The sequence below is a fragment of the Pygocentrus nattereri genome, chromosome 2 (genome assembly GCF_015220715.1).
Source record: "Pygocentrus nattereri isolate fPygNat1 chromosome 2, fPygNat1.pri, whole genome shotgun sequence".
In the NCBI taxonomy this organism is placed as follows: Eukaryota; Metazoa; Chordata; class Actinopteri; order Characiformes; family Serrasalmidae; genus Pygocentrus; species Pygocentrus nattereri.
Window position 1 is genome coordinate 36,340,265 of NC_051212.1, and position 19,496 is coordinate 36,359,760.

Consider the following 19,496-nt stretch of genomic DNA (forward strand, 5'->3'; position numbering starts at 1 on the left):
TGTGTACAGTACGAGCAGAGTTGAAGGCCTGAGTGAGTGAATGTTCTTATACTCTTTATAACTGCACCATTGCTGTTGTTTTTTTCACACATAAGTAATGTTGTTTCCACATACTATTATATACCAGTACTGTGAAAACATTTTAGGCACCTGAGAAAATGATATTTAAAAAGTTATTTATCTGATTAATATACATTTATTTGCTCAGAAGACACTTATATTACATTCATTCTCTCAACAAATAAAAATAACATTAATACAGTAATTGATTTATGTCTGCCAATATATTCATTTACATTACTCTTTACTATAATCAATTTTTGCATTCATTCTAATGATACAAAGTTTTTACATGCACAAACACACTTATTCCCAAGATGCATGTCTTTAAATAATGTGCTCAGGGACCTAAAATGTATGCACAGTACTGTAACATCACATGTTTTTACTTTAAGATGTCCTTTCCTTCAGTTTTCCCCATCACCTCTCAGCTCTTCACTCATCATCTCGCCATTATCACATGTTGACAGAATCCCTCTCAGTACAGTGTAACCATCTCAGCTCACAGTGCCCTGTTGAAGGCATTGTCACATATTTGGACACAGCCAAATGATGCTGTCTGTACCTTGAATGTTCCTGTGGCTGTTACATGACCCCAGTGGATGTATTGCATGGGCATGCTATGAGACTTGCTTGTTGCCTGACCTCACCTCACCATGTCTCATTCACATCTAAAACCTGACCACCACAAAACCTTTATTGCACGAACAGGACTCTGAAAAGTGACCAAACCAGCCGTGAAATAGCCTCAGTAAGGATAATAATACTAACCTGCCTTAAATTCATGATATAATGGCACATCAGTGGAGTCTGGGAGAGTGTGGCTTTATGTCTCTGTGTAATGCAGTTTGCCCGTGTCCATGCTGTGTGTCTCTTGCTGTATTTCATTAATGACTCTAGGGCATGGGGTATGTGTCCTTGCTTCACCGGGCTGAAGGGTAAAATTCAAGAGGGAGAGGGTCCCAACCTGCCCCAGAGTGCTGGCAGGGAAAGCACAGTAAGTAGATGGGATCAGCGTATGGGATCAGCATACATTTCTGAATGAGGAACTGATTAGGAACAAGCTGAATACAGTCTCCAAATCCGTTCTGAACGTCAAAATATATCAAAACAGAACAAAGCAGGTAGATGCATGGTTTTTGATGATTTATTTACTGATGATCAGTAGATTGTGACAAAATATCTGCGCTGAATATTTGAATTGCATGAGATAGACTCTTCTTGGATGCCGTATCTCCTCATAGTTACTATAATTGTATTGATGTACAGTACTGTGCAAAAGCCATTTATTTATTTTTATCACTCAAAATGGCCGTTAAGTACAGTTTATTCATTTTACATGAAGCAGAACACACTTTTAACTGAATTTTACACAGAAGCCTTAACAGCTAAATATAAATATTTCAGTATTTAGTATGTCTTTTATTAGAGGACATTTTTTTGCTTTCAGTTTTTAGCAGGGATATTTCCCTTCAAAGTTCAGTCTTAGAAGTTGGTTGCATTTTCTGCATCTCACAAACTAAGTGATCCAAAACACGTTCTGTAATAGTGAGGTCTGGACTCTGGGGTGGCCAGACCATTTTTTCTGAGAACACCCGCATCCTCTTTGTTTGATTTGCAAATATTCGTTTCTCAGTAACAGCTTCTTGACAGCTGCACATCTTCTCAGACCCATAGCGTTGAGTTGTGTTCTCAAAGTGGAAGGATGGACAGACAGTGCAACACACACAACCACACCACCACCACGTCAGTGTCACTGCAGTCACTGCAGTGCTGAGAATGATCCACCACCTAAATAATAACTGCTCTGTGGTGGTCCTGGGGGGTCCTGACCACTGAAGAACAGGGTAAAAGGGGGCTAACAAAGTATGCACAGAAACAGATGAACTACAGTCTACAATTGTAGAACTACAGTGTGCGCCTATATAGTAAGTGGAGCTGATAAAATGGACAGTGAGTGTAGAAACACAGAGGGGGTTTCTACATTTCTATTAGTGGTTTCTATCAGTGTAATCATTTAATTAGACTCCAGATTGGGAAACTTGTCTATTTATTTTTCTTCAACGTTGTTTCTTACATAAGTGGATTTTCTTGTATCTAATCTTCTCAGAAACATCTCCTAAAAATACTTTTTTTTACTTAATGACCATTTGACGTGGTGGTCTCTGACTTTTGCACAATACTGTAGCTCAGATGAATAAACTCATCATGCTAACAGTAGTCAGTTAATGTATTCATTGAAACATGCCTTTAATGTACTGATGTTACCTATAGAATGTCTTGGTTAACATAGGCTAACAACAACAGCATCATTTTGGTTTCATTTATTACTTATCAAAAACTTTAGCTTTTGTTTCAAGAGCACGTTTTGATATGTGAACAGTTGTGTCTGACATATTATGGCTGGGTCTGAATTTGGCATCCATACCAAAAGAAAATGAACAGTTGATGTAACATTGCCAAAGCACAACAGCAGGGGATGGATCAGTCATTTTGTTTAGGGTAGGAGGTTGTTCATTCAAGCTGTTCCCTGTCCAGAGGTCCCCTCACCTCCCTCTGCTGTGACTCTCCTGGAGCGTGTGCGTGACTACATGGTGGTGGGCTGGAAGGCTCCTGCTAAAACTGGAGGAGCCGACATCAGGGGGTACTACCTGGACTACAGGATCGTTAAAGGAAATGTGAAGAGCAAGTGGCATGAGATTAACCTGAAGGCCGTCACTGACACTACTTACAAGGTAAATTACCCTGCTTCAGGTGACCTTCATTTCATTGTATTCCATTGTGTACAGTTTGAAGTAAGGCCCATAAAAAGATCTTTATATCAGCAGAATGTTTAAAATGACTTTTGCTCTTGTGTTTCCCTCTCTCTGTGCACAGGTAGAGAACTTGAAGGAGAATACTTTCTACGAGTTCCAGGTGCGTGCAGTTAACCAGGCTGGTATTAGCAAGGGTTCTGTTCCCAGTGCTGCCTTTGAATGCAAAGAGTGGACCGTCGCAGTGCCAGGTAACTCTGTAAGCTAAAGCACTCTAATATAGTTCTAAGCAAAAGTTTTAACATCACAGTCAGATTACGTTTTGTTGACTTTCTAACTCAAAATGAGTCAACACATCCTCTACAGAGAATAAACTTAAGGAATGTAACTGTGAGGGAGACAAAGAGGCAGGATGCAAGTGCAAGCCCATGGTTTTATTGTGATTCATAATGGTGATAAAAAGATTCAACAAAAGCGTGGAAACAAAAAAAGCTGAAACAAGACCTATGAAGCAGAAATACCAAGCAAACACAAGACAAACAGCCAGGGGTGTAAATACACTAAGAACAAACAAGAAACACCTGAGGCTAATGAAAGGGTGGGGCTACAGCCTAGACACAGGTGAGACCGATAACCAGGAGGCAGGACAGGAGCAAAGACAAAAACAGGAAACAACAAAAGCACATGGCTAGACATACAAGTAAAGGCAAAGAAAGACAGACACAGACAGAAACAGGGCAAGGATTTACAAGTATGACATTTTTCTGCAAATAATAGAGAATTATTTATGTTTAACACATTGGAAAAAAAACATAGTATATAAAATGTGCCATGACTTTTGCACAGGCCACATTTTGTGTTTTATTTTTCCCAAATTCAGCAAATAAACAGTAATTGTGCAGTAAAATGTACAGAAGAGAGTTCTCGGTAGGGGATGTGTTGACTTATTTTCACTTAGAAAAATCTACAAAACCTGTAATTTGACCAGGCATGCCCAAACTTTTGCATATGACTGCAAAACACTGCTATAAAGGCACAGCCAGGAATATATTTTTGATGATCTTTGACGTACTTTAATGATTCTAACAAAACAGTGGTCAGTTAGCATTATAGAACTTGGACAATGCTAAATTGTTAGCCACATTAGCGTTTTTCCTTTATGGAATACTGGCATTTCCTTTACCATGGCATTATTTTTTCCTCTACACTTACCATTAACTCAACAACCTGCATACAGTAAGGGATTCCTGTTCTATTTCTCTTCTGGCTGGGTGACACAGGGCCTGCTCGTGGCCTTCATGTGCTGGAGGTGCGAAAGGACTCCATGGTGCTGCTGTGGGAGCCGCCCACATTCAACGGTCGTAGTCCTGTCACTGGATACTATGTGGACATCAAGGAGGAGAAGGGTAGATGGAGAAGCATTCAGGAAAGGTCCACCAAGAATACCTACCTTAAGGTTAGTTAGCATGACAGATGTCTGGTTATGTTGTCCAAGATCATTTTCAGGGAAATTTTTGTTCATAGCTCTAATTCTGATCCTCGAGACATAAAACCCAGTATGCCTGGCGCCTCAGGCCAAGTGCTTGATCATAACACTGTCATTTCCAGTAAGGAAGATTAAAGAAGTGGGTGCCTGTTGCATTTGTGTGTGAATTAATAATCTTAACAATCTCTCTGTGACTCAGATATGTGGGCTGAAGGAAGGTGTCTCCTATCAGCTGCGTGTACATGCTAAGAACATAGTTGGTGTCGGTGGACCTTCACAAACCTTAGGCCCTGTTGTTGCTCAGACCCGGCCAGGTGGGTAGTCAGTTAAATAAACTGTCCATTCTAATACTAGTTTAACATGTCCTCACAAACTTGGTCTTGCCATGCCCCTTACGCAAAAACCCTAAACACTATCTTAATGGCCATTCAATTACATCATTAACTCAAATGAAGTTTATTAGATGAACCCTCAGAGGGCTGAGGAATATAGGGAGCACAAGTTTTGCCTTCAGCCGGAAAACTTCCTCAGAAATCTTTGCAACCTGAAGCATTTCAGTGGATATGGTGGATATAACGGTTTGTATGGCACAGCAGTAAATTATCTTAAAATGCTTTAAGCTACACTGTGTAAGTTTTGGGGGTTTTGTTTGCATTGCACCACACAGAAGCCTATTTTGTAATGTCAGTTGTGCTTTGGACCCTTTCCCTGAGCAAATGAATGTGATGATCACGAATGTGTTGAAAGAGTATTCAAAAGTCAAAACTTGGTGAAGGATGTATTTTTGTATTTTCCAGGGATGATTGTGCATTTAAACATAAACATCGAGCTAGAATTTCTTTTCAGCCAGTCTGTGTAATGTTACCACGTAAAGATGATATGACGTGGTTTGACAAACTTGGCGAAATCTGAACCAATGCCTCTGACTTATTAAATTAAACAAATTATTATTTAATTCTTGTTTTTTCTCCTGACACAGTAATGCTACTTCTTTCCATTTTAACAAAAAATCTTACATGATGCAGCTTTAAAATTTCAAAACAATAACATTCAGTTTTCCCTGGGTTTTGGGTTGTATACAACTTCTGTATACAACAGCTGATACAACTTCATGACTTTGCTTACTTGCTAGATAGTAAGCTAATGGCTACACAGCTAATAATTACAATCATGAATGGTTTAAAACTATAGCTTACAGCCAGACATTCCTAATTCCTAAGTTTTATGTACGTTATGGTCAAGTTTCTAAAAAAATGTTTTGCATTGCAAAATTTGCATGGCTAGCTGATTAGCATACTGAAGCTACCTTAGCAGAGGGAGATTATGTTCTGTTTGAGGAAAGAAAATCCTCACTGTCCCCTCATCCCTTTCTACCTCAAGTATGCACATGTGTAACATGGGTTGATGCTCTTCCAAGTTGGTGAGGGCATGTTTAAAAAGGTATTGAAAAGCAGTCAAACTCACCCGCATTTCTCATCACATTTCTATTGGACAGCTAACACTAATGTTTTTCTAATGGTCTTTCATTCAGGCACTAATGAGATTGTGGTGGATGTGGATGACAATGGCGTAATCTCCATGATCTTTGAGTGCTCTGAGATGGCTGAAGGTTCTCAGTTTGTGTGGTCCAAGAACTACAAGGCCCTCACTGATACCTCTCGACTCACTATTGAAACAGTTGGGGGAAAGTAAGTTTGCCTCTCACAGCCTTTTATTCCGTCATACTCTTGGCAATCAATCCGACCTGTTTTTTTGTCGTTAGCAAGGTCTACAGTGCCTTTGTTGGTCTCATGGCAGTGTTAGGTGATTAGCAGTTATATGAGCACTTGGAGGGACTTGACAATGCTATGTGGGAGTGTGAAGACAAGTGGTGGCAAGCTGTCTGCTTGGAGACGAGTGCCAGGCTTTACTCTGCCAGATGTGATGTAAAGGCAGACAGTTGGAAAGTGGGCAGGAAAGTGGATGGAAAGTTAGAGAAATGCCACACTATAAAGAGAAATACTAACTTGAGCTAAAATAAAAAAATCATCTTTTTGAAAACGTTATTCTTGATATTTTTCCTACTTATGTGTATGTCATCAGATCCAGAGCCATCTTTAATGACCCCTCCTTGGTGGACCTGGGTACCTATTCCTGTGTGGTTAGCAACACTGACGGAGTTTCTGCCAGCTACACTCTGACAGAGGAGGGTAAGCCACTTTCTTTGGCTCTCTGTCTAATGCCAGTGGTATTCCATCCTCTGTTTTTAGATGTCTCAGTGAAGTCCATAAGGCAGAAGCACTGACAGTTCTAGGCAGGAAATACATCTCCTGAAGCTGCCACATTGGGATGCACCATTCATCCATTTTCATGCCCGAATCCGATTTCTTTGCTGCCAAATTGCTGAAGACTGACTGACTTTTAGTAGCTTTTTTTTTTTAAATCCAAAGCTCACATTGTACACACATAAAACATACAAGCACATTTCCAGGACTGTTTATTAGCCAAACTTGCAATATAAAAATGATTTGCTCTGAAGTGGGCCAAACTGGCATTTAAAAAGGTTCAGTTTTACCTATTTTAATAACATGAATCAAATTCATGTCAAAAAGTGTTAGATCGAAAGTAAGTAGTGACTCTTTATTCTGCACATTTGGTGAATAATTATACTACAGCATTTTGGTGTAGATGTAGCAACAATCAAATACAGCATTAGTGCCCTTGTCTGCCTCCTGTTATAGCTACTATCTAATTAATATAAAGCACTCCTAATTCTTCAGCTAGCAATGTATAAACCCTACATACTAAAGGAATTTGTGGTTTTCTGCTTCTGTAGGTCTGAAACGCTTGCTGGAAATTAGTCATGAACATCAATACCCCAGTAAGTATCTCACCCCACCAAGGCCTAAATAACAAGTTGCCTTGAACTCCATGCATTTGCATTGTGGTCATATGATTACATCTTTCTGTGTTAAAGCTGTTGTTTCCCAGCAGCAGTACTTAATGTAGTGATCTCTGCCTCACAGTTATTCCCTTCACTTCCGAAATGGCCATTGAGCTTCAAGAGAAAGGACGTGTGCGTTTCTGGACCCAAGTCGCCAAATTTACTGCAAACTGCCAAGTGGAGTATGTCTTTAATGACAACATTATTACTCAAGGAAAGGTATAGCAGCACGCCACATTCACAACAGCTTGAATTCTGTTTACTTTTTGCTCTTGCATACACTCACTCATACTGTCACTGTACACTCACTCATACTGTCACTGTTTTATTCATCAGAAATACACAATGAACTTTGACAAGAGCACCGGCATTATCGAGATGTTCATGGACTCCCTGGAAGTCACTGATGAAGGAACTTTCACATTTAACCTTGTTGATGGCAAAGCAACTGGTCGGACCAGCTTGGTACTTATTGGTGCAGGTACAGTAAAGGTTCACTCTTTTTAGGTTGGTGTTAAATCAAAACTCGCAGGTACATCAACTTGTGCTTTTATTGCTGTAGTCTTGCATGTCCTCTAGAGGGCAGGAAAAGACCAGAAGAAACTGAACAGCCTCTGCATGAGCTGAGTAAATCCAAAAGCTTTGGCTTAGGGCAGCTATTAGTATGCACAGCATTTCTGAGCTTGCTCATGTAACACTGATTGAACAAGGATTTATCATGGTTTAATGATTGGTCATGTTGCTAAGATGTTTTTACTTAACACTACTACTAGCAGATCAAGATGCAAAATCATTATCAGATTAAGAGGTAGAATCAGTAATGAATGTTCTCCATGTGGTCATGAAAAGACAGCAAAATTAGCAGAACCGTCAAATATATATATATATTTTTTTGCAGAATTTGCTGAGATTCAGAAGAAGTCTGAGTTTGAGAGAGCTGAGTGGGTCAGAAAACAAGGTATGCAAATACTGAACAAATTGAATTTTAAAACAATACTCACTCCTTTAAACGGCCTTCAAACAACCTTTCTGTTCTCACATACAGGTCCTCACTTTGTGGAGTATCTGAGTTTCGAGGTCACACCAGAATGTGACGTATATCTGAAATGCAAGGTCAGGCTGGGCTTTTGAGTGAAGCGTAGCAGATTTTTCTCTTTCTCGGGTCAAACTGCTTGATATTTTACCTCTTTCCCATCCATCTACCCACTCTCTCCTCTGCAGGTAGGAAATATCAGGCCTGGCACTGAGAGAGTCTGGATTAAGGACGGAATTGAGATTGAGGAGGGTGACGAGGATGCTCAAAAGATTGGCGTTGCCGAAGGAGTGCTATCCTTCAACATTGGCAAGGTGAGGCAGCTGTGGGGAGGTTTAAAGATGAGAAGGGAATCCACAAATAGCCTGGCTAAGTGCTGTGATCTACGCTTCGCTACGCTAAAGGCTACTCTCCCTCTCTGCCACATGGACTCATAAATGATGAGATGTTGGCATAGAGCAGCCATCTATTCTCTTAAAAGAATATTTGTACGATTATTCTTTATGGGGAAAAGTGTGGCTATACATTAGTACAGTATATGTTTTGAGAAACCATGTTTTAAGTTAATCTATTTTAGGGAATTCCATCAATTTTGTCCTAATCTTTTTAGAATTAAGCTATTAAGATGTAAACAAAGTTATTCAGAGTTGTTTGATAGGAAGCTAGTATTGTTCACAGTGGTTCACAGTAGGAACCAGATGTCCAAAGAATTTAAAAACTAATTCATAAAAAGTTATAACATGTAAGGGTTGCAAATATGTTATCTGATGCTTTTTGAACATTTTGTCCTAAAATATGTTTTTAAATAGGAAAAATAGATAGTGTAGGTCCACAAGTCATTTTCTTAGGTTGGATAGTAAATAAAATGTCTTTACACATTGCAGACCCTTGGTTCCACCACCATTTTAAAGAAATCCAAGTTTCTGTATAGTGTAGCATTTTATGTCAAACCACTCCGAATGACATTGTTTATATCTCAACCATAGAATTATCCCACAAAAATTGAAAATCCCCTTTAAGACCTCTGTTTATTCCCCAAGGATACACATTACATTTATCAACATCTATGTCCATATATTATATATATATATGGTGCTTCCGTGTGTGAACTGGTTAATATAGCCATAATTTCCTGAAACCTGAGATCAATCCATTTCTGATGGCACACATATTGATAGCATGTCCTGTGTCACGTCACAGTAGAGCTTATAATACAGCATACATTAATCAGCCTAGAATGCCATCTGTATTGGATAGAACTGTGGTTTTCATTAAAGGATCCTAGAGAGGAGTAGAGTTACTGCATGCAGGGCAAGGAAGGTGCATCTTCCATTCCCCTCCTGCAGAGGGCGCTGGCATTAACTGCAATATCTGTCTAATTTACAGCTTGTAATTAAGAGCGAAAAAGAAGAAAAAAAGAAACCTGCTAAACCTGCTGCTGAAGAACCCCCAAGAAAACCAAAAGTTTGGAGCTCTTTCTTTATAAGTTACCGCCGAGTCACTTTGTTTTTAATGTTTTTTTTGTGTTGCTGTTGTCCCCTGTTTCTCTGGTGTCCCTGTTTACCTGCTGCGTCATGCAGGAGAAAAGCTTGCCTTTTCGGGATTTTTTGTCACTGTTTGATTTATTCAAAACTATTTTAACATCTGCTCTGTAATGCAGCTGCAGCTCCTGTCTTTTCCTAACTCCTCTCACAATTCTCCACACAGCTTTCAAAGAAGGACGCAGGTGTCTATGAAGTCGAACTGAGGGATGAGAGAGGAAAGGATAAGACTTTGCTGAACCTGACAGATGCAGGCAAGAGCTCTTTAACATCCACTAGAGGAATGTTTCTGAATCTGTAGGCCAAATTTAATGGAATGCTGTATCCCAGTCTGGTGGACTAAAATGCAATCACTTGATTCTTCCTAACAGGTTATCAAGCTGTGCTGAACGAAATGTTCAGAGTTATAGGTGAGCTCTTGTGTTTTATGCTCTCCACACATTACTGGAAATAGAGCACTAATGGTCTGTGAGGTTATGTGATGCTGATACTGTGGTTACTCATTCTATTCTTTTTTTCACCACTGCAGCCAACTCTTCCAGCGAATTGAAAGTTGAGAGCACAGAGCATGGCATTATACTCTACACAAATGTTGTGTACTACACTGAGGAGCTCCGTGTCAACTGGCTTCAAAAGTAAGCGCTTTCGTTCTTACTTACCCCATTCTGTTTTGGCCGTTTTGATCATGGAAACGTTGCTGTCAGGTTCAGTACTGGCAGACTGCGGTTATTTTTAAACTCATTCCATCATTTTAGCAGAGAGTGCTTCAGTTTGAGACGCCATTGGGTGCACCTGTACATTTACTCCTATACTCATCAGTAGTTAAGAATTAACAGCACTGCACATTAACTCAAGATTGCAAAAATGGAATACAAAGAAAATATTCTTAAACTAATTTGCAAAATGTGTTATGACTGCTTTCACCCATTCAGTTCTATTAAAGGTTTTTATGAGGAATATTAGGTTTACTGTTACAAAACAAGGCTTTCATGCTCACTATTAGAAATGGTTGAGTGCTCTGAAACCAAAGCCCTGCAGTCAAGAATGTTCTCTGAGAGTGAACGAACAAAAGGCCAGAGTGAAGTCTGCCTCTCCAAGACTGAATTTGCCAGTGCGTGCTTTTTCAGCAGTTCTTAAACATTTTTAGTCTAAGGCCTCCTTTGTGTATAGTTAATGCCATTGGGCCCCTCTAACCCCAACTCCTGTTCACCCACTGAACAGCCCATCCTCAATAGGCCCAGCATTACGAATGAGGCCATGTCTTACCAGAACATGATCCATTGTGCTAGCTTTATCTGCAGCTATCTCTGACCTGCAGATCTAAAAGCGATGCCCCCCCTCCGGGCCCCCAGTTTAAGAACTGCTGCTCTATATGGTACAGTGCTGTTCCCATGTGAATTTTTATGTTCAATTATGATTTTTTTTTTCTTTTGAAGAATGGTTATGTGATTCTTCTTAGTGTAGTACTGGAGCTATGAGGCTTACAATAGCTAACAAGTCAGTAGTCACCTGTAAACACCAAAAATGATCTGAAACCACATCCAGGTCTTCATTACTTTGTGCTGACTTATTAATGTTGTTTAGGGCACAGTATTTACTGATTTACACAGATTTACTGTTAAACTATAAAACTATATTAGCAAAACTTCAAAACTTGGGCATGTATTTATGGAAAAGTTTGAGAGGCTATTGGGACACCAAACATGAAACATCTCGGCTGTTTGACTACATCTGAGGTAAATGGAAGATTCTTTTAACGCAAAACTCACACCATGTGGGCTAAATGAACACATGAAATATGCTAGCACATCTCCAGTCATTTCTACTATCTGAAGTTATATACATATATAAATCACAATATTTGCTCTTTAATGGACCAAATTGACATTTTAAGTTTGTAAAACATGAATCAAATGAAGTGCTACATCAAAAGTAAGAGGTAAGTAATTATTTAGTTCAATGAATCATGTATAATTATGTAAAGACATTTTGGTATAGATGTAGCAACAGCATTCCAGTACTGGGGTTGGACAAGAGCAATACAGCATGAGTGCACTTTATTTACTATAACAAGACTTATGTCATCAAATTACAACACAGATCAACCAAAGTCAAAATAATAAATTGTCTGATTGCGTTTGGAGCAAACTTATCTCTGCCAGTCTTCTGATTTTTGCTGATTCCTATTGTACATCCCTGTCAGAAACACAAACTGACCTGATGTCTGAGTCTATTACTGTCCAAAAGGTGGCTAACAGCCAAGTGCTTCTTTCTTTTGCACTGTACTGTCTAACTCATTGAAAACTAAGTGTGTAAGCACTGTATCACAGCATGAAACTGTTGTAATTTTACATTAATTTAGCCTTAACCAGTAGCCCCAGTAGTTGACCTCATGCTCACAGAGCTTGTCTGTACCCATTCCAGAGATTCAAAGATATCACACTCAGACCGTGTGCAGTGTGGAGTAACAGGAGAGCAGCTGTGGCTGAAGATCAAGGAGCCCACAGAAAAGGACAAGGGCAAATATGCAATTGACATATTCGATGGTTCTGCAGGAGTCAAGAGAGTTCTTGAACTTACTGGACAAGGTAAGGTCTCGGCTGTTTCGATTATACTTTAACTGCCCCCCTATACCTCACCCTGCCCTTGATCTTTAGGTTTTCTATTGATGTTTAGTAATATTCTTTCCAAAGCTTTCTCATTTGTTCTCTTCTGTTTTCTTTCAAAGTATGGGAGGAGGCCTATGCAGAGTTCCAGAGGCTGAAGTAAGTGCTTATATAATATGAAAAAAGATAATAGACCTCAAAGTAACACATCTATGCTGGGAATGGCAAAAACCCATCCGTATCCACAAGACATGAGCAAAATAAATCCCAGAGAAAAGAAATTCCCGGGCACACCGTTTTTAAGAGAATTATAAAAAGCCTTTTTTAAAAACATGCCAGTATGTATAAAAATGTGCTGACATATTGCAGCCTTCAGTCCTTTATCAGGACACAAAAAAGCATATCCAGATAATAGACCTTTTTATACAAGCCCTGTCTTCTACATAAGTTCTGTCTTCTATATTTTGCTTATATATCACTGCTATCGTATCAAAACCTTAGCAAAAACTCAATTTGCACAGCTATTTTTTTTTCTTTTTACACCAGTGGAAAGCAGCAGCTCCACTTTACATTGTATGAAGATTTCATGACAAGTAGACCAACAGAAATGGTCCAGAATTACATGAAAGTTAAGAGAGCTTTTTCCTTCTCAGTAAAGAAGTGTGAGGTTTTGTCACAGTGACAGTTTTTGTGACAGTGATGATGTGCTGTAAACTATAGGCCATGTATAGTGAATATGTATGAATTGGTGACAAACCCATAAAAACAAGATAATAAGTCACGGTAAGATGTTGGGCCCCCACAAAGTACAAGAACAGCTCCTTTTTTGTCTTTTGGTTTCATTTTCTTTTATCAAATGCAGTTTTACAGTACAGTAAAATCTTCAGAGTCACAACAAAGATATGGTCTTAGGCCCATAGACTTCATCATCTCAGTGTCCATATACAATTCCCCAGGGATAAATAATTGTTCCACTAGCTCTTAGATCACATCAATTGAAAACAAATGAGATAATTGGGGACTAGTTAGTCAAGAATACATTTCTTTACAGTCATAACATTGCAGTTATGTTTTCCATGTAGTAAACATCCTTAAAATATTTCCTCCAGTTGTGTTACCAGGGGGGCTGCGGCCTCAGCCAGGAGATTGTGATTACCTCCTTAGCAATTAGAACAAGGGCTCAGTAGTAATGTCTGATTGTTATGTCCTACGTCTTCTAGTAATATTCATAACAAAAAGTGAGATGCTTCTAAGGGCCGTTCTATATCTAAGCATTTTTATTTCATTTTGTGAAATATTTGGCAGGTTTTGCCAACATTCTGATAATTTTGGACAGTCCCAAAATAGGTATGTATGGCCTTCTATCAGGCCACGCAAGACGTCAGTGTGCCTTGGAATAGATTCTACAAGTCTCTGGAACTGTACTAGAACACCATTCTTCATAAAGATACTGCTGCTATTGTTGTTTTGATGATGGTGGTGGAGAACGCCAACACGTCAGTCCAGAATCTCTCTAAAGTGTTTACCTGGGATGAGATCTGGTGACTGCGACATCTATAGAATAAGTCTTACATCATTTTTTTTATACTTATCAAACCATATAGTTACTCCTCATGCCCTGTGGATGGGGGCATTGTCATTCCTGGATGAGACTACTCCTTACAGGAAAGAATAGGATAATGGTGATCAGTCAGTCAACATTGTATTGATTTGCATTAACCCTTTTAATGAGGACCAGTGGTTTCAACCATGTCAGCAGCTGTAGGGGTCAAGCATTCAGGCCTGTGTTATTCTTTTGACCTTTTTCCTTTAATTTATCACATATCTGTTTTAAAACTGTTGAACACATGGATGGTACAGCCTTAAAAAAGCAACAATAGCAACTCTAATACTAAAATATGCTGCTACATCTTAGTCCATCCTTATGAAAGGCTTCGTCTCAGACCTTTCCTGACACTGCAGTACGGACGTTGACTGTATCACCTTGACAGGCTCTGATACTATATAAAGCCTCCTCTAACACTGTGCTTATCTCTTTTCCTGCCTCAGGGCAGCAGCCATCGCGGAGAGAAGTAAGTGATTGTCTATGCTGTCGTTGTGTTCTTTCCTGAAAACAGTTTGTTCCAAAAGCATGTGGATGCTATTTCGAGCTATCTTTCCGTTCCACTTACACAGGATGTGTTGGTGTTGCTGATGCAGCAAGGGCTACATCTTCCTGTCTTGAAAATGCTTATGTCCATTAGTCTGTGTATTAAGTAAACTCATTTCTTCTCTCATAGTGAACAGTGACAGGTAGTGAGAAGAGCATGAAATGCCATCAGAGAATTCATATTGGTTTGATGTGTAGCCTACATCTTAACTTACTGCTTCATTTATCTCATAGACAGAGCACGTGTGGTGGGAGGCCTGCCAGATGTGGTCACTATCCAGGAGGGCAAGGTAATATATCTCCACTTACCCAGGATGACAGGAAACCTCATTATCACACTGCATCTAAACTATAATAGTGTCTTTCTGTCAGGCCTCTGAATTAGAACATCATGAATCTACTGATAGCAAAGCACATTCTGCACTTCACATTTCTTCTCCCTTCATTCCTCTTCAGTCTTTGAACCTCACTGGCAATGTATGGGGTGACCCTGTTCCTGAAGTCAGCTGGACAAAGAACGACAAGGAGCTACTGCCTGATGAGCACTACACGCTCAAGTTCGAGCATGGCAAGTTCGCCAGCATAACCATTGCGGCTGTCACCACAACCGACTCGGGCAAATATGCCCTGGTGGTGAAGAACAAGTACGGCAAGGAAGCCGGAAAGTTCACGGTCAGCGTCTACATCCCAGAGGATGAAGCTGAGAAGAAAGACTAGAGGAAGATGAAGATATGAAAATTGAGGGATAAAGAATCCTGAATATGACCAGTCTACATCCCACAGCATTTTACTCCAAAGCATGTTCAGCCACCCAGTAAGAGTAAAGACCAGGATGCCTGCCAGTTTGTAACAAGTAACTTCAGTAAAATTGTGCACATTTTAGCCTGTTCACCTAGACTGGCACAATTTATTATAAAACTCTTACATTTAAATAATCATAATGCAGCATTACTGAGCCTGTTTCAAGCAAGTCTTTGGGTTAAATTTTATGAAAATGAAGAGGTGAACATGATTTGAATTAAAATGCTTTGAATGTTGCCTTACTTATTTACATATAAACTGGGATTCTGTAGTGCAAAATTAGCTCATGTCTGTGCTGTTTTCATTTTTTCCCTGTGCATATCATTGTTATTTCTCATGTTAATAGAAACAAGAGGTTCACCGATTCTAAATCTTTATGGACAATTCTGGCACCAGTTTCTTTACAGCCAAACTTGCTGATAGCGTCAGTGAACACAAACACACTACCACACACAGCTACTACTTTCTGTTAGCTAAACTTGCCTTATGCATAACATTATTCATTCTTTAATTGGCCAAAATGGCTATTTAAACTCAAATTATTTGCCTATTTAAATAAACATGCTACACTGAAACTGGGAGGCCTTATCACAACTGCAACATTTTGGGTTATGTGTAATGGCAGCATTTAAATACAGGGCGAATGCACTTACCTGTCTCATTTTATTTACATCATAACAAGCCAGATCTGCCCAAGTAAAAACAATGTTATTTAAATAAAAATAAATTGCTTATTTGGAGTAAAAAGTGTGCGATTCCATGCACTCTTAATAGAAATACTCATGTATATGCCTGAAATATACATTTTCTTCATACGTTCATACGTTTTCTTGCAAAACAGATTTACTAAGAAAAGGTCTAAACTAGTAACTGACACTTGCTTAAAATAGCTTTGTGTTAAAAAATACAATATACAAAGTCTTTTAAAGTATCATGTCTATAGGTTTCTTGTTTACATTTGTTTCAGTGTTGATGGTCTAAATTCACCCTGCATTGGGCTTAATTCACAAAACCGACAGGTAGAGTGTGATGTGACAACAGACAATAAAGCCTTACAATGCAAAAAATGTGTTTTCTTGTTCAGACCTGTTAAACGAGGTGAAAGGGTCTCTTTGGGGCACTTCCGCACCTCACACGTTACATTCTTTCCATGTGAAATATGCTTTTGAGAGAAAACAGAAGCAATATTGAGTAAGTAGTGGTGAGTTAAGAAAACAAATGAGTGTACTGACTGGAGGTTTGCTAGTCCAGTTATATTGGACCAGAGGAAATAAATATAACCTGAAAACTTAGTTAATGTCCTGATGGTTAGTTCAAGCACAATTCATTATATCATCTATATGTAAAGGTAGGGGTGGGTCGTAGAAGCATGGATTAAGCTTAAACCTTGATTAAATCAAGGTTTGTCTATTATACCAAACTTTTTAAATGTTTAAAAAGTAATCATCTTACATGTAAACCATCATTTTAATCCTGGATTACTTTTACAGTAAATCTAGATTTAATTTTATCCTTTTGCACCACAACACAACTCAGAGTTAAACTTAATTCAGGGATCAAATCTAAAATTTCAACTTTTGTAAAATGTGTTTACAAAATACAAAATTTACACAGTGTGTTTAAAAATGGCTGTTTCCACAGAACAGAAAATAAAAAGTAAGACTATAAAGCTCCTCAGAAAACTTGCTTGTAACTCTTTGCTTTTGTGTGCATCATTAAGATTGTTGAAAATAAACACACAGGATCTGCAGGATCTCACTAATGCACATATGTTTTGCTGTTATAAATTGTGAGTATACAGGGTAAATGGCTGAAGACAGACTAACTATACTTAGTTTTAGGCTTTAGATTTAAGTAATTATAACATATAATCATCATATCGACAAAAACATCGTATCTCCATTTTTGTTGTTCTTCAGTTCTTGACATAATTTGAAACTGCCTCTTGCTCCATTACATTGTATGTAAATTTCATGAAGAATCGACCAAGAGAAACAGACCAAAATGACTTGGAAAAAACTCATTTGACTTACATTAAAAGGAAAGTAGGTTTTTTTTCCTTCTCCTATAAACTTGTTATTTTGGACAAACAAGGTTTATATATATATATATATATATATATATATATATATATATATATATATATATATATATATATACACACACACATACATACATACATACATACGTATATATATATATATATATATATATATACACGTCCCACAAACCCAAACACCACACAAGGGTTAACAAGGATTGTAGCAAGAGGCTACAATCACAGAGGAGTTGGGATCGCTGTATATACTGTATTGTATATACAGAATGTCTACACATACTGTATAAACACAGTCACTGGAACATGCAGCCACTGTTGCTCTCACTGGACGTCAGTGCTGAAAACTGAAAAGTAAATAATATTAAAATAATATTAACCAATATAAAATAACATCAACCAATGATATCAGCACCCACCCATTCCCAAGAGAAAACATTCAGCTAGCTCAGACATCCTCCAAGTCGGTCTTTCTCTCAGTCGGTCAGCCATAACGTTACAACCACCTTCTTGGTTTTACACTCATTGTCCATTTTATCAGCTCCACTTACATAGATGCACTTTGTAGTTCTACAGTTACAGACTGTAGTCCACCTATTTGCATACTTTGTTAACCCCCTTCCCCCCTCTCCTTCTATAGTCAGGACAACTCAGGACCACCACAGAGCAGGTATTATTTGGATGGTGGATCATTCTCAGCACTGCAGAGACACTGACGTTGTGATGGCGTATTACTGTGTGTTGACACAGTGTTTAAAACCCCAGCAATGCCGCTGTGTTTGATCCACTCGTACCATCGCAACACACTACCACACCACAAACAGCAATCCACCACCCAAATAATACTCTGTGGCGGTTCTGTGATGGTCCCGACTATTAAAGAACAGGATGAAAGGCATGCAGAGAAACAGATGGATTACAGTTTGTGACTGTAGAACTACAAAGTGCACCTATATGATAAGCAGAGCTGGTAAAGCGCGCATTTAGTGTAGAGACAAGAAGTAAAATGTGCCATGATTTCTGATTTACGCTGACTTCAGATTTTGATCGTTGGCAGCCAGTGATAATGTCGACAAGCCTCGTATGCTTATCGTTTTATTATCGTATGCTTATTGAAGGAAGCCTATCTGGCCCTGAGGCGCAGCGTGTTTATCTGTGTTTATCTCACGTGATCCGAGATCTCCGTCTACAGGAGCTGATATCACTGTCTTAGGTTCAAGATGATCCCGTGAATGAAGTATTGCAGTATCAGGATGCAGCACAGTGCCTAACGGTGTCTGTAAACTCAGACCATTAGGGTGAAGTTTGGGGGGGGGGGACTGGTGGTCCCACAGCTGTGAATCACGTGAAGGGCCTTTACAGAGGCCACATCATATCACATCATCGCTGCAGCTGCTACAGCGCTGCGGACCAGCCGACCTTTAGTCATGACCAACGGCTGAATATCCGCCAAAACAGGTCGCGGTGGTGTGGTTGAGCGTGAGAGACGCTGGGTTCTCAGTGCCCCGGAGATTTGTCTTGCTTTCTCCGGACAGTCCAGCAATGAAAGAGTAACATCAGCGAGGGAGCTAACCTGAATCTGAAAGCGGAACCTCGACCGGCGACAACATCGATAGCTACCGTCTAGAGATAAGGTAAGTGAATGTGGTATAAAATGACTGTTTGAACTACATTCCTGTACTCCTGTAACAGTCGGAGGACGTGCTCTAACTCTGCCAGCTGATGTAGCGTTAACGTTAATGTGGCTGGGCTGCCCGGCTGAAGTGACTGTAGCCTGATGCTAGCTCTTATAGCTAACGCTAGTTAGATTAACTTACTACACAAAAGGCTCAATTCAGGGCAGTTAAACTGCGCTCAAATCGCTAGCTGGGGCTGTCTGGTTAGTACTGAGGGAAATGTGAGGCACATAGTTCAGGTTCATACATTGAAAGAATGTATTTCAACTAAGAAATATTAAAATACGCTCGCTAGTTTACTAACGTCGGTGAGTTGATGCCGTTACCGTTTGCTAGCCAAGAGGCTAACTACAGTTGAGGTAAGTTGGGCTGACATGAAGAGTTTCTTCTTATTTATTTAACAAAAAAATAA

The 19,496-nt window shown here is 39.2% G+C and overlaps 2 protein-coding genes across 4 annotated transcripts in view; both read left to right on the top strand.

Annotated features, from left to right (window-relative positions):
• The window catches only part of myom1a (myomesin 1a (skelemin)), a 34,500-nt gene extending 18,081 nt beyond the window's left edge, over window positions 1–16,419 (top strand). Inside the window, exons 18-38 of one of the 2 annotated variants that reach the window (XM_017719664.1) lie at window positions 2,599–2,795; window positions 2,938–3,064; window positions 4,094–4,269; window positions 4,499–4,613; window positions 5,831–5,987; window positions 6,382–6,488; window positions 7,115–7,159; window positions 7,305–7,441; window positions 7,559–7,703; window positions 8,121–8,180; window positions 8,268–8,335; window positions 8,444–8,569; window positions 9,642–9,719; window positions 9,963–10,050; window positions 10,168–10,206; window positions 10,326–10,431; window positions 12,221–12,384; window positions 12,525–12,561; window positions 14,452–14,474; window positions 14,786–14,841; window positions 15,008–16,419. In XM_017719664.1, the coding sequence (XP_017575153.1) occupies window positions 2,599–2,795; window positions 2,938–3,064; window positions 4,094–4,269; window positions 4,499–4,613; window positions 5,831–5,987; window positions 6,382–6,488; window positions 7,115–7,159; window positions 7,305–7,441; window positions 7,559–7,703; window positions 8,121–8,180; window positions 8,268–8,335; window positions 8,444–8,569; window positions 9,642–9,719; window positions 9,963–10,050; window positions 10,168–10,206; window positions 10,326–10,431; window positions 12,221–12,384; window positions 12,525–12,561; window positions 14,452–14,474; window positions 14,786–14,841; window positions 15,008–15,268 (2,312 nt within the window). In that variant the 3' untranslated portion in view covers window positions 15,269–16,419. The remainder of the gene's footprint in view (window positions 1–2,598; window positions 2,796–2,937; window positions 3,065–4,093; window positions 4,270–4,498; window positions 4,614–5,830; window positions 5,988–6,381; window positions 6,489–7,114; window positions 7,160–7,304; window positions 7,442–7,558; window positions 7,704–8,120; window positions 8,181–8,267; window positions 8,336–8,443; window positions 8,570–9,641; window positions 9,720–9,962; window positions 10,051–10,167; window positions 10,207–10,325; window positions 10,432–12,220; window positions 12,385–12,524; window positions 12,562–14,451; window positions 14,475–14,785; window positions 14,842–15,007) is intronic. The other variant, XM_017719666.2, reaches the window with a different exon arrangement.
• Window positions 16,420–18,643: 2,224 nt separating this feature from the next.
• lpin2 (lipin 2) overlaps window positions 18,644–19,496 on the top strand; it is a 50,942-nt gene continuing 50,089 nt past the window's right edge. The window contains exon 1 of one of the 2 annotated variants that reach the window (XM_017685899.2): window positions 18,644–19,042. The gene's annotated coding sequence lies outside the window, so the exon portion shown is untranslated. Of the gene's footprint in view, window positions 19,043–19,193; window positions 19,444–19,496 lie in introns of those variants that run through there. The other variant, XM_017685900.2, reaches the window with a different exon arrangement.